The sequence below is a fragment of the Asterias amurensis genome, chromosome 18, assembly GCF_032118995.1.
Source record: "Asterias amurensis chromosome 18, ASM3211899v1".
Lineage (NCBI taxonomy): Eukaryota > Metazoa > Echinodermata > Asteroidea > Forcipulatida > Asteriidae > Asterias > Asterias amurensis.
Window position 1 is genome coordinate 14,404,230 of NC_092665.1, and position 14,337 is coordinate 14,418,566.

At 39.3% G+C, this 14,337-nt stretch overlaps 1 protein-coding gene across 1 annotated transcript; it reads left to right on the plus strand.

The window, feature by feature from the left end:
* The first annotated feature begins 490 nt into the window (after positions 1 to 490).
* On the plus strand, positions 491 to 14,220 carry LOC139951057 (zinc metalloproteinase nas-15-like). The gene is made up of 14 exons (XM_071949875.1): positions 491 to 613; positions 5,906 to 6,004; positions 6,342 to 6,413; positions 6,941 to 6,968; positions 7,404 to 7,481; positions 7,619 to 7,686; positions 7,817 to 7,898; positions 8,602 to 8,719; positions 9,233 to 9,411; positions 9,935 to 10,147; positions 10,926 to 10,967; positions 11,698 to 11,835; positions 12,704 to 12,832; positions 13,269 to 14,220. Exons 2-14 carry the CDS (start codon positions 5,942 to 5,944, stop codon positions 13,493 to 13,495), a joined length of 1,437 nt encoding a protein of 478 aa, XP_071805976.1. The 5' UTR covers positions 491 to 613; positions 5,906 to 5,941; the 3' UTR covers positions 13,496 to 14,220.
* The last annotated feature ends 117 nt before the right edge of the window (positions 14,221 to 14,337 follow it).

The following is a 14,337-nucleotide window of genomic DNA, read 5'->3' on the forward strand; positions in this document are numbered from 1 at the left end:
ACGTCTTGCAGCCTTTTACAGTGATATGGGGAGTCAAAGGGCTAGAGTTATTTTTCCCCCCAAGTAAAAACACCCCTAAGTCATCCAAAATACATCAAGTTTGAAGTCAATAACCCCAATATGGATGCCAATGTGAAGGGACTAGAGTTAATGAAATAGTTTTAAACACGTCATCCTTGCATTTGGAGTTTGCTTTGTGTATGAAATTCCTTCCTCCATGGTGTTCCAGAAAGCCATGGTATCACTAGACTCTATGAGCAAGTTCGAGTGAGGCACTATAGTCGACTAGAGTCGACCATTGGTTGATTTTGTCTGGTATCCAGGATGTATTCAATGCATAGGTAACCATGGAACATTGACCAGTGGTTGACAAATGGTCGCCACCCGAACTTGCTCTATGGTATCACTAGTGAACGAGTTGGATGGTTTTTAAGAATAGTTCTTTGTTATTCAAAGTGGCTGTGGCGTCCCTATCGGGCTCATTGTGCACCATGGTGAGCGCGGCTGGCCAGCAACAATTTGAAAAGCTGAACACTAAGGTTGCCCATAGAACCAGGGAGAGAAATACTACCTATTTGTACCTTTAGTTGGTTGCTGATCTGCTCGATTAACAGTGAGTATACCTTTATTTTATTATATCAATATGCACATTCATAATAAAGAATGTTTATTTACCTTAAAAAGATTTTGACATTGATTTAGACATTGTTAATTCATTTAACGTGACTGAGTTATCGTTGGTACGATAAATGGGGCGCCCGTCATGTCCCTTCGTAATTTCGTTGTTTAGGCGTATACACATTGTCTAGTTGATTTTCTTGACTTACAGTTCGTGGTACACCGCGCAAATTTAAAAATTGCCACGTGCCCAACAGTGAAACGTTTGGTCACTAATTACTCCAAACTTGGCTTAGTAGGCTTACCATGGAGAATTACCCTCCATCTACTGACCTTTGTTGACCCGCTTGACTAAATAGCGAGGTGAGGAAACGATCACGCCAATAACATTCGCTACTCACACGCACATCCATCACAAGCCCAAACATCATCGACAGCGGAACCGTCTGTTATCTCTCTAGTCAGGTGGCACTTTATCAACACTTCATTAACAAGCAGTCTGTTAACAAGTAGCATTTGAAACTGTGCATGGTGGAAATACAATATAGAAAGGTTTGCGGTACACAATAATAATCTCTAAATGAGTTGGGCTGGTTCTGAAAAGAACCACTTGGTTCCGTCCCATCTTAAGAATCATTCCAACTGTAGTTGAGACCCGTCCCACCAACCGCATTAGCTAGGATTGCCTGTAGATTGGGATTGCCTGGGGAACAGTTAAGTGACAATAAAGTGGACCTTTAAAGTACTTTTCCTCCTCAAGTTACATACATACATACAACTAAATATTTATAAAGCGCCTTTACATCAAGATCAAAGCGCTGGAAAGAGCAAGACCAATGGAACTATAAATACAACAAATTACATCTGATACAAGTTAGTTTTGAGAGATTTTTTGAATAAAGGCAAAGAGTTACAATTTCTGATGCGTACTGGGAGGTTGATTCCATATTCGCGAAGCAATAAAAGAGAAAGTCCGGTTGTGAGCAGATGAGAGTGTTCTGATGGTTGGGTGTTCGGTTAGGCGTGTGTTGTCAGAAGCTGATCGCAAGCTTGAGCGTGGCGGTTGGTAGAGAGCAAGGCAAGATGATAAGTAGCCTGGTGCTATTCCTTGAAGACATTTAAACACAGTTGCTTTGTTCCTCTCGACGTATAGACCTCTATTTTGTTGATAGGTCGAATGTTAGTAAAAAAACTCAATCATACTAACAGATGTTTTCACCAAATTCAAAATTTTCCGCAAATTTCAATTTTAATACCTCCCATAATTAATTGTTTTGTTTTCAACAAAATCAACATAATGTTTGAATATGTGTTACTTGTTACAGTAGCGATCTGTTTTTGATTTGCAAAGGGTGCCTTTTATCAAAGGAGAAAATCCCTTGGCGTCCTTGCCCTTTCAAAAACAAAGCATACAGGCTTGCGTATACCCACCATCCGTTTGACATAGGACGAAACGAACATAAAGTCAGCAAAGAAAAACACAATATACTTTCATATACGGTTTTTGAATCGAGTCCAGATTTGGTTTGAGTTGTGGTATGTCTACAGCTTTAGTTTTATGGGCAAATAAATATTTCCTTATTGTTTTATCAAATTAATTTCATGCATAATTGTTCGGTGAGCCACTTGGCTGAGCTGAATGAAAACTTGGAACGCTTGCATGCTGCAGCTCTATAAAGCCAAAAAATAAACTTGCCCGGATACAACGTCCAGGCCTGTTTATGTATGCTTCGTCCTTGAACAGCCAGGCCACCAAGGCATTTCCTCTTGGCAAAGGACACCCTATGTGGAAATTATGAATTTCTACTGGAACATTTTATGGCTTTCCATAGTTTTTCAATCTGGGTTGGCAAAAACTCGGGCTGTACGTTGCAAAAGAAAGGTCTATATCCGGTATAATGATATCATGCCATTGTTAAAGCCATTGGACCCTTTCGGTAAACAGTATTGTCCAAGGCCCACACTTCGTGTATCACAACGTATATATAAAATAACAAACCTGTGAAAATTTGGGCTTAATCGGTCATCGGAGTCGGGAGAAAATAACGGGAAAACCCACCCTTGTATCCGCGCGTTTCGCCGTGTCATGACATGTGTTTAAAATAAATCCGTAATTCTCGTTAACGAGAATTGATATTGTTTTACTGTTTTCTCAAAAAGTAAAGCATTTCATGGAATAATATTTCAAGAGAAGTATTTTACCATTACCTTCTGTAAACCCTGTAAGTTATTTGTAAATCTGTGAACTTTTTTTTCCTGTACCGAAAGGGTCCAATGGCTTTAAAGGGACACGCCTTGGATCGGGCGAGTTTGAAACCTTTTGTTATAAAATGCATATGCCTGGTTAGAAAGCTGTTTTAAAAGTAGAATATAACGATCCACACAATATTATGCCTCGAAATTGCATGGTTTTCCTTTATACATCGTGAACTAAACACGGCATGCCATTTCGTGGCGCTGGTCTTTTTTCTTGCGTGATATCTGGGGTCGTGCTTGACATCTGGGGGTGCCGCGACTAAAGGCTAAGGTAGCCAAAACAAAGTGACTACATTTCGTTAACCTTGCGTGTAAATCTGATAATCTGGCGTGACATATTTCCAGTTGAACCCATTGCTTGCTATCTGGTTTTAATGATAACATCATTTAACCTCATCACCTATTGTTCAATGTGTGTACATTATTGACTAACGGATGAGCTTGGGCTTCCGTTTCAACCCCTGCTAAATATGGCTAAAAGGCAGTGGACACTATTGGTAGTTGTCAAAGACTGGCCTTCACAGTTGGTGTATCTCAACATATGCATAAATTAATAACAAACCTGTGAAAATTTGAGCTCAATCGGTCATCGAACTTGCGAGATAATAATGAAAGAAAAAACACCCTTGTCACACGAAGTTGTGTGCGTTTAGATGGTTGATTTCGAGACCTCAAGTTCTAAACCTGAGGCTCAAATTCGTGAAAAAATTACTTCTTTCTCGAAAACTATGGCACTTCAGAGAGAGCCGTTTCTTACAATGTTTTATACCATCAACCTCTCCCCATTACTCGTCACCAAGAAAGGTTTTATGCTAATAAATATTTTGAGTAATTACCAATAGTGTCCACTGCCTTTAAAACGATCGAAACAACAAATGTTTTAAGTGCTTTCTAATTTTTTTTTTTTTTTTTTTTTTTTTTTATACTTGACGATACCTGTTAGTGGCGGTTAACCGCTCTTGGTTATCAATCAATAAATTTATAAATAAAATTTAAAAAATGCTACGATTGAATTCGGACTTGTGCTACCCCAGTGGCGTACCATTCACACTACTCTAATCCCCAGGGTTGCCCTGGGGAAATACGGCCGGCCTTTTCACACTATGGTCGCTTTACCCATCGTAGGCCCTCTGTCTGCCCCGGAAAATGGGTATATCCCCTTGGAAAAGCCACCCCTGCTCTGGAGTAGGGTTCTATTCTTGACACGACGTGCAACCGGAGCCCTGCGGAATAGGTATCACTCGTGTGCAAGAGCATCAGGATATAAAGGGGCCTAACCGTGGGGTAAAACAAAGTCGCGGGGACTCCCCGGGGCTGTATTTCGTGGGGATAAGAGCTGCAATGTGAACAGGACTTGGGGTACGGGGGGGGGGGGGGGGAGACACGCACATGTCCCACGATTAATATCCGTGCCAATCTCCGCCCACCCAAGCCGCTGAGACAACCCCACACCCCAAACTGAAATTTATACGCCGCTGTATGGTGGACACTATAGGAGCATGGAGCTATCATGATAGGAGTGCACTGTTTAGATTGGGTGTAGGGGCGTAATAGACCTACCAACAAATTCAAAACCATAGTGTATTGTGTCCACCATACCTGAAAATGACAAATGCAATTGTGCTGACAGAAATGTTGTATTTTATTTGAACACCCATTATGGGATAATTCGTGTTCTTGTTTTTGGTAGAACTACTAACAATTTTAACACCGCGGTTTTTTAATTATGTGATGACCGTTCTTGGACGTGTGGTTTTCCTTTTTTCTTTTTTTGCTTTATCATTACGGCTTGACTCTTTCTTTATCAACCCACGAGTCAACTAACAATCATGTGTCCTGAACTTTTTATTGTCGAGTCAGTCCTCTAAACACCCACTCCATCAAAGGAAACTTAATCGTGCATGATTTCCTCTGCAAAGACAGTGAAATTATTGATAGTAAATGCCATCAATTTCTGCAGGGAAGTTGTCATTTTTGTTCTCCCTCTCCACTTTTAGGCGATACAAAATCAGCCCTCTATGCTTCGTTTTTGAAAGGGCAGGGGGCACCAAGATGGAACGAGTTACTCGTCCTATCCCCCAGAAATTGGATTAATTTAGCGTTTCTAGAAGTTGCCTGCTGGGCACCGAAGCATTTCCTCCGTTTCCTATATGAAGAAATTGTGAATTTCTACTGGAGCTATTCATGTATATATCGTATTCTTGATTGCGTTTGAGTTCGGGGTGGGGTCAATTTTGTGTTCTAGTGCTGGTTTTACCATTTTTGTTTAGGTTTTATTTCGATTTTGGGTTTGGGTTAAACTTACAAAGGTTTATAACTCTTTTTTTCTTTTCTTCTCTTTTTTTGGGGGGGGGGGTGGTCATGTTCGGGAAATGTTAATATTATTATGTACAATATAACTCAATGAAACTTGAAAACTAAAAGCAAAGAAAACTGTCAAGTAATGGTCAAAACTGAAGTTGATGATGACAAATTTTGGCGATTGTGGCAAGGCAAGTGTCCGCACGTAGTTTTTCTTTCTGTAAATCAAAATTGCCATCCTCAAAAAAAGAAAAAATTCCCGATGTTTAATCGATTTACAAGAACATAAATTCCCCCATTGAAAAGCACTAGGACAATGGCAATTTTAGTATACAGAAACCTAAAATGCAATCCGCACGTATAGGCCTATGCTTTTTTGCACTTTCATGCCTTAATTGAAATAAAATACCCAAACATGGTGAAGCACTATAGCAAGGTGATTTAGCGGAAATCGTCTTACAGTGGGTTGCACTGCGGGTATCTTAATCACGGGTCTTTGGTCCTAAAGGAAATGGTAGGCTGTGACATCCTTCCTCCCTTTTGATGAAGCAGCTATTATATAAGGGCCAAACATCTCCTCCAGAGCTATTGTATTTTTCGATCGAGTGGTCATCACATCGATGGTAGATTTTACACTATAAGTTTTTTTTTTGGCTATAAGTTTTGTACACTTGAAGTTGTATTGTTTTGGCTGAGTGGTTAAACGGTTGTTACTTCCATTTTACAATAGTTTGCTGATTGTCCAGGAGTGACGAGTGCCTTCGATATGGACGTGGTGGGAAAAGTGGTGCTAAGCCTGCTCTTGGTCTGTGCAAGCCATGCTTTACCGGTATGTACTGATTTGATTGTATCATTGTCAAAAGGGCTACAGTTAAATTTAAAAAAAAATACCGCCAATGCTGATATTCTTTCTAGTTTAACCATTAATCATTAAAAGCCTATTTTATTTCCCTCTCTTAAAAAAACTTATTAACACGGCTACCAAGCAACTTATTTTGTTGTTATAGTCCGTCGAACACTACTTGGCTTGTAATTCGAAACTGTAGCATATGAAGTCCTTTCCGAAATGTTGAGAAAGAAATCGATAAACAGACGCAAATTTTATTCAAAAGATCTTGACTAGTTTAATAAATTGTATGAGTATTTTGTGTAAACTTTGGTTTTAGGTGCCCGTGATTCCTGATAATTTTGATAATGCTACAATGGATTTAGCGCCAAATGGAATGCCTGTGTTTGTGGTGAGTAATTAATGTGTATTAATATTTCATATTATTTTATTTGTTTGAAAGAGGCGAACTGTTTACCAAACACCATGACACGTTGTATCAATGCAACCATTTAAATAGTGGACGTGATATAGGACCCGAAATATCATTCAAAACATCAACTTTTAAAAAATTTGTTTACAACGAATCACAACTGCAAGAATTATCGCATAACTTAAAGGCAGGTTAACTTCGTAAGATTTGGCAGGTGAAACAAAAAGTAGTCGGCACCATTCCGAAAGCACTAGGAAAACATCCGGACGAAATAGGGATAAATGTGAGATTGCAAAAGGCGGTGCTCTAAACCGCTCGGCCACGACGGGGAAAAAATGTAGTTTTAGAGCAGGAAGATATTCTCACCCGAAAATTTGAATCTGAGACGAGCTTCAAGCAGTGAAGCCTTTCTCAGCAGTTAAAAGCAAACAATTTTATCCAACAATGGTAATGTTTTTCCCATTATTTTCTTGCAAACTAATTTGCTCTCCTCCCTTGTTTCACAGGTTGATCTTAAAGTACCGACTTACGAAGGTAAGAGTTGAAGTTATCGATATACATTCTTTGAATCAATAGATGGTACGGCATTGCTAATGTTGGCAACACTGTGGCCGCTCGTATATTTTTAGATGACAGACACAACAAAATTAGTCCTTGAAAACCTGTGACATCAGATAAGTTTTGAGAAGAGATTTGAATTTTGTGGTACAAAGACAAGATCTAAGATTAAGTGGTAGAGAATTCGAGATGCGTGGCGAAGCTGAAGAAAATGACATTTCACCCCATGAGTGTCGATACTTGGGTCCAATGAGGAGAAGCATGGAACTTGATCGAAGATTCCTCGATAGAGTTCAGAAATATAGTGGAGAGCCTTGCCATTAAGAGCTTTGGACAATGAGCATCATCTTGAAGATGAGGAACCCTTTAGAAAAACAATTGCACAAATCTATCAATGATCCTATCTTTCAGATATGGGAAAATTCGGCACAGAAGAGGAAGACGAAAGCATGGGAATAATCTTAAGAGAGAACAGCAACATGCAAACAGGTGAGTGTTATTATATACGTTGAATAAATCTTCATTTAACATGAATTTATTACAGCTTCTTCTACACTCTGCTGAAGTTTAAAGAAGAAAAAAATGTGATTGCTAATTACCTTTTATGTAATTATTTTTTTACGCAGGCGTTGAAAACATAATGATTGAAGGTGACGTCATCCTTGGTTACAACATCAACGAATATAACGCAACGGTGAGTAAAGCGATATCCAAACTGACGATAACGGCATTGTGTATTTGTGATTCCCGCCATTTCGGAATTTTTGCACCAAATTGATGTGTAGATTTATCTTTTAATTTCGCGGGTTCTTGTCTTATTACAGCAACCACAAGAAACCGCAGCAAGGAACCGTAATCGACGCTGGCCGAATGGTGTTGTTCCCTACTTTATCGATAGAACCTTTGGTGAGTTCTGGGTCCAAGTTCATAGAGCTGCTAAGCACAAACATTTGCTTAGCATGAAATGTTTGCCTTGATAAAAACAAGATTTCCCAACCAAATTTCAAGAAGCATACAACAGCGCCCAGTAACTAGGAAATGCAACAAAATAGAAGTTCGGTTGGTAATCCTTTATTTATCAAAGTAGAAATTTCATGCTAAGCAAATTTTCATGCTTAGCAGCTCTATGAAATTGGTCCCTGTTGTTCTTAATGTAGAACTTGTTCTTTCTTGAAAGAGGGATATGTAAAGAATGTGTATTTTGGGACTACGGCTATAGTTATCGCCACTTTTGAACCTTAGACTTGACTCAAGTCCCAATCCCGTAAAAGTCCTTTTATTTCCAGTCCCTTTCCATCAGGAAACGCTCCCAACCTGTGCTCTGCGCCGCGGGGTAGGGACTTGACTATCCTCCAGTTTCCTGATAAGTAAATAATGTATTCACTTATGAATATGTAAACATTGCTGCGTGATACTTGTTATCCAATCAAACACTTTTTAAAAAAAGAGAACAGTGAATCAAGTCTGTTCAAACCTCAGAGTTATTCTTTTAAAAGAGCCAGCAATCTTGTTCAAATTTCCATTCTGTTTATTGACCTCTTTTATCTGCTGGGCATGGGCCAATACACATTTTGCTCCTTTAAAAACGAACACATTTTACCCTTTGTAGATTCTGGAGCAAGGAATCGCATCTTAGCTGGTATCCAGAGATATCACCAGACAACATGCATACGATGGGTACCAAGGACCAACCAGAGAGACTACGTACACATTGTGCCAAGACAGGGGTAAGTGTAGATTTGGTTTCAAGTCTGTGCTCGTTTTCTTTGCTTTACATCAATGAGAGTCATTGCATTAGTATGGTTTGACTTTTAAGTTAACAACCGCGGGGCCAAACTAGCCTGTGAGCTGAATCTGGAGCCGAAGCCGTGGTTTCGAAAAGGGGCCAGAGAAGGGTTGTATATGAGTGTCACTTGGAACGCTGAACCGAATCTAGGCTTGTTTGTTCAGAGGGTGACGGGGTGTCCAGGAAGCATGCCGGATGGAGATCTTCGATCAGGTCCTTGGGTTATATAACACAGGATGTCATGTTATCATGAATGAAAAGAACTTTGACCGAATTCATTACTATACATCCGAATCTACTCCTTGGTAGTAGAATAAAGAAAGACAGTTCTCTAAAGAACAAGCTCTACCTGGCAAGTATATACTTACCGAACTACAAATATAATTTTATAACAAAAATCAAGCACTTTATACTATTTTTTAACGATTGTGGTGTTGATGTGTGTTTGTTACAGTTGTTTCTCCGCGGTCGGTCGTCAGGGCGGGCGCCAGGAGCTGTCGGTCGGGGGAACATGCAACTTTGCACGGGGGATCATCATGCATGAGATGATGCACGCCATCGGCTTCCAACACGAACAGACCAGGACTGACAGAGACCAGTTTGTCACCATCTTCTTTCAGAATATCCAGCGAGGTAAGAAAGAGAGATATTTGTAGAGTGTTAATTAAAATGTGAAGATATGGAAAATAGTTGGAAGGTTACTTGGAAGATATATGGAGAACTATAGTCTTGATTTGGTATGCTCTCTTTGATAAAAAAAAGAAGCTCGTTACATCCATTGAGCCAGAGTGCCACCATGCAATACCTTAAACGCATCTTGCGTAATATTTCAAAAGTCTTAAATCCCAAGATCATTTATGTGAAAGACATCATACACTGCACTGAACAAAAAAATCTTTAGAAACTTAAAGGGTAAAACAATAAATGGTGTTCGAAGCTCTGCATGGTGGGAAAAATAAAAAGCAACTATCAAAACAGTAAACTTGCGGAAACAACCATCTCTTTCGATGGAGTGTTGGCTCTAAAGAGCCGGTGTGGTATCGACGTGTCGAACAGTATACCCTGCTTGTCTTCAACAAGAATGTAAGTTTACTATCTAGTATTTATTTAGTAGAAAATAATGTTTGATATTTTTTTGATTTTTTTTTCTCGGCAGGTTTGGAGTATAACTTCCAGCGTTACAGCTCTACCGTAATAGACACGCTTCAGACCCGCTATGATTACGCCTCCATTATGCACTATCCACGTAATGCGTTCTCGAGCAACGGACGGGATACCATCCAACCCAGGCAAGCGGGAGTTTCCATCGGTAACCGCAATGACTTCAGTAATATCGACGTCTTCAAAATCAACACATACTACGAATGTGGTAAGTTGGGGGAGGTATAGTGATTTCTGCTCTACAAGCCAGGCTTCAGATGGATGATACCAAAGCCTACCGTCAGTCTGGGCTTGATTTTAGACCATAGAAATGGCCTTCGGGCGTTGTGTGTCAGGCACTACTAGCGTTAAAAAAAATACCCACGGATTTCTTTTGGTTTTCGTTTTATTCAAGAATACAAACCTTATAAGAAATGTCCACTCTGATGGCGATAATAAAAAAAACTCTACTTTTTCAGAGATGTAATTGTAAAATGTCTCACATCAAAAAATACATTTACAGGAGCACTACACTGACTGATTAACAAGAAACAATTAAGTTGAGATTAACTGACTGCGGTAGTTCATACTCGCTTCAATGAACCATTCCTCAACTTCGCACGTGGTTCACATGAAACATTATTCACACAAGCTCATGAATATTCATTAACAAGCGGTCTCACGAGTGACACCCAATAAAATGGTCTTTGATCCGCGGCGTCACCTTTTTAATTAAACTTTAAAAACAAATATCATAATCAAGAAATGTTGTTTAATTGTGTGTTACGTCTTATAGATACACCCACTTACTTTCTCTAAAAAGCACGACACGTGGGTCTCGTCTTTGCTTATAAAAAATAGCAGAAAATCTTTGCACATAAAAAAAACAGGATCTCGAATCTGCATGACTCAGTATTATGAGGTCTTATTAAGTGTTTTCCAATGTTGTACTGTACATTTTTTCTAATTATTTTGGGGTTTATTTTACACCCTCATTTTTATTTCAGGTGATGATGCGGGAACTGGAACAGGGACTACACCCACAAATAGTAAGTCACCCCCCCTCCCCTTGAATTTTAAAAAAGATGTACGCCTATATGCATGGTTCTTTCTGAGCATATTATTATATGTTATTTGGGACGGGGTCCTTTTTGTACAAGTTCAAAGTCACCCATTCATCTGTTGATTTTGGTAACGTTGTTTTTTTTATCTGCAAGCAAAATTTAGTTTGGCACCAGCCACAACCAATTCAACAATACATTTATTTCCATACTCTCATAAAAGAACAACAACAGTTGTAATACGGAGTAACTCAAAACATATCTTTTAGTAAGAGTAAACATGAATAAATAATTAAATAGAGTACGGGGCCGTTTTGGTGGGCATTTTTCATGTAATGCCCTTTTGATCACTGAATTGACATTATAGTAACCAGTTTCTGGACTCGGATCTTTCTGACAATCCTTTTGTTTCATACTTTGTCTAATAAATTATGGTCCGGGGTCGTCCAACAGTGTCTGGGTTATCCTGTTTCCTTGCAAGATGTTTTTTTTTGTCTTCTTAATTTTTTGAGGTTTTGTTAAAATAAATAAGTAAGCGACTTTTTAGTTCTGAGTGCAGACAAGTCATCAACCGCCATCTTTGATGTATTAACAAGTTGCACGCGTGCACTTGCCCCCTTGTTATCCTCATCAAAGATGGCGGTCGATAACGCGTATTACAATCCATCTATTGATGATCATTAAAATTAACTTATTTTCGTGTGTGTGATTCCCATAGACTGCGTGGATAATAATGTCAACTGTGGATACTGGGCGCGCGTCGGAGAGTGCCAGAGAAATCCTAACTATATGAATGTAAACTGCCGAAGAAGCTGCCGAATTTGTACCAGTTCATCAAACGTAATCACAACACAAGGTAACCCTAGACCTTTATCATGCTGTGGCAGTGGACACTATTGGTAATTACTCAAAATAATTATCATCATAAAACCTTTCTCGATTACGAGTAATGTGGAGAGGTTGATAGTATAAAACATTGTGAGAAACAGCAGTCTCGGAAGTGACGTAGTTTTCAAGAAAGAAGTAATTTTCCACGAATTTGATTTCGGGACCTCAAGTTTAGAAGTTGAGGTCTCGAAATCAAGCATCCAGAAAGCACACAACTTCATGAGACAAGGGTGTTTTTTCTTTCATTATTATTTCGCAACTTTTACGACCGATTGAGCTCAAATTTTCACAGGTTTGTTATTTTATGCATATGTTGAGATACACCATTTGAGAAGACTGGTCTTTGACATTTACCAATAGTTTCCACTGTCTTTAATGGCTGCTTACAATCATTTTGCAAATATGAACCAGACTATTTTGTTGTTCCAGACTCGGTTTTGGTTACATATTTTATCACTGGGTAAAATTCAAGATGGTACCATGCCAAAGTGTTATCCAAAGATAACCAATTTGAGACTTTTGGGACGCTAGGTGGCAGCAGACACTATAAAGAGTCAATGAAAATACATTGTTCTCGGTAAAATGCGCATGTTCAGAGCTACGTAGACGGTGGAAACTTACGTGGTAAGTCTGCTGCCAAGCGTTTCAAAATCTTCAATAGTTAACATTGCAAATGTATTTCGCACACACTGTTAACATCATTGCATCAATAGAGACACGCATCTCTTTTTATTAAATCTTTTATTTCGTTATAATTTTCTGGCCATTTTTATATTTCGAATCCCACTCTAGTCAATTCTTTGTTCAACCCCAAAAATCATTTTTATATTTCACAGAAACCGTGTGTACTGACAGCGACGAGCGATGCCTTGAATGGGCCAATGCTGGAGAATGTCAACGCAACCCTTCATGGATGTTGCCCAACTGCGAAGCAAGCTGTGAACAATGTGTTGCAAGAACAGAATGTAAGTCAAACCCTTCATTATTTTTAGTCTATGCGGACTGAAACGTCATTTTGGAAAAAAGTAGAGCTTCAAGTAAAACTTTTCTCAAAATTATAAAGAAGTTATGAATGGACGTAACGACGAGGGGTCATGCCCGCAACTCCATTTGAACCAAAACAATTGTAAGATCGTCACGTGCAAATCTGGAATGATACTGATAGTATTAAAATAGCTTCTCTTGCGGTATTTTCTTGTATTGCCCTTCTGTCACATCAATGCAAACTTAATTAAATGTTTGATGCCTTTCTGCTAAGCAAAGCATGATATTCTGTACTCGGCAAGTTTTTTTGCCTTTCTGAATTTGGGGCAGGTGTGTACAAATTGTGCCTGCAGAAAACCCTTGACGTCTAGATCATGAAATAACCAAGATGTTGTTGTTTGTTTCTCCCCTATAAAGCTTGTGCCGATCGCGACGAGAATTGTGACATGTGGGCTCAGAACGGCGAGTGTGAAATCAACCCCACCTATATGAACGATTTCTGCAAGCTGAGTTGTGGACTGTGCGGTGGGGCGGATGAGGGACCTGGAGGTGACGGAAACGGGGGCACAGGCGGCGCTGGTGCCGTCGGTATTGCCACAACTTGTCTGGTCTTGGAGGCCTTGTTCTTGGCTTTCCTCAACTAACGGGCTTAAAGAATGTGAATAGTTTGAGGCCTTTTTTGTATAATAAGACGTATTAATGAGTTTTGACGTGACAGCTAGGCTGTCTTTTTAATTTTTTTTCTAAAATACCTTTTGTAAAATAAAAAGAAAATAGTTATAATAGTTTGAATAGGGTTGGGTTAAACGATTGATAAAATAGGGCGACCCACTTGGCACAGCAGATCATTTTGGTAAAGATAAGCCACCCGTTTTATATGACCCAAAGAGAAAGATGATCCAGCCACGTTGTAACTCTTTCAACAAACGGCTCTAAAACTGTTTTGGGAGGGTTTTTACGACTGGGCCCTATTTCATAAAACTGTTTAGCAGAAAATACTGCTGGACAAATTGCTCTGCTAAGCACAAAATGAGTGGGGCACCAGTCGTTCGCAACACTGTAAACTTTTTGGAATGTTAGATGGACGTATACAATGTACCTACAATGTATCTGTTTTCGCTATAAGCAAGATTTTCATGTATGTTGACAAAATGATGTGCTTAGAAGGTTGTTGTGCTCTACAGGCTTTATAAACTTGAGCCAATGTCAAGTTCAATCCGGCTCGTCCAAGCTTTGTGACATGAAGTTTGATTATGGAATCACTCCGCTACGGGCGAAGGGGTCTCTCTAAGTTTATAATTGTTCTTTAGAATTTGTTATTTTTTGTTAACTTGAGATAAAAATAAACACACTAACCTAATCCAATAAACATGTTTTATGTGTGATCTCGTGGTTTCCAATAAAAGGTTCCCCCGCACTCCCCCGGTAGGATTTGATTGAGTCAACGGACCAGCACACTTCAAAGGAGCGTGGCATTGTCCCCCCC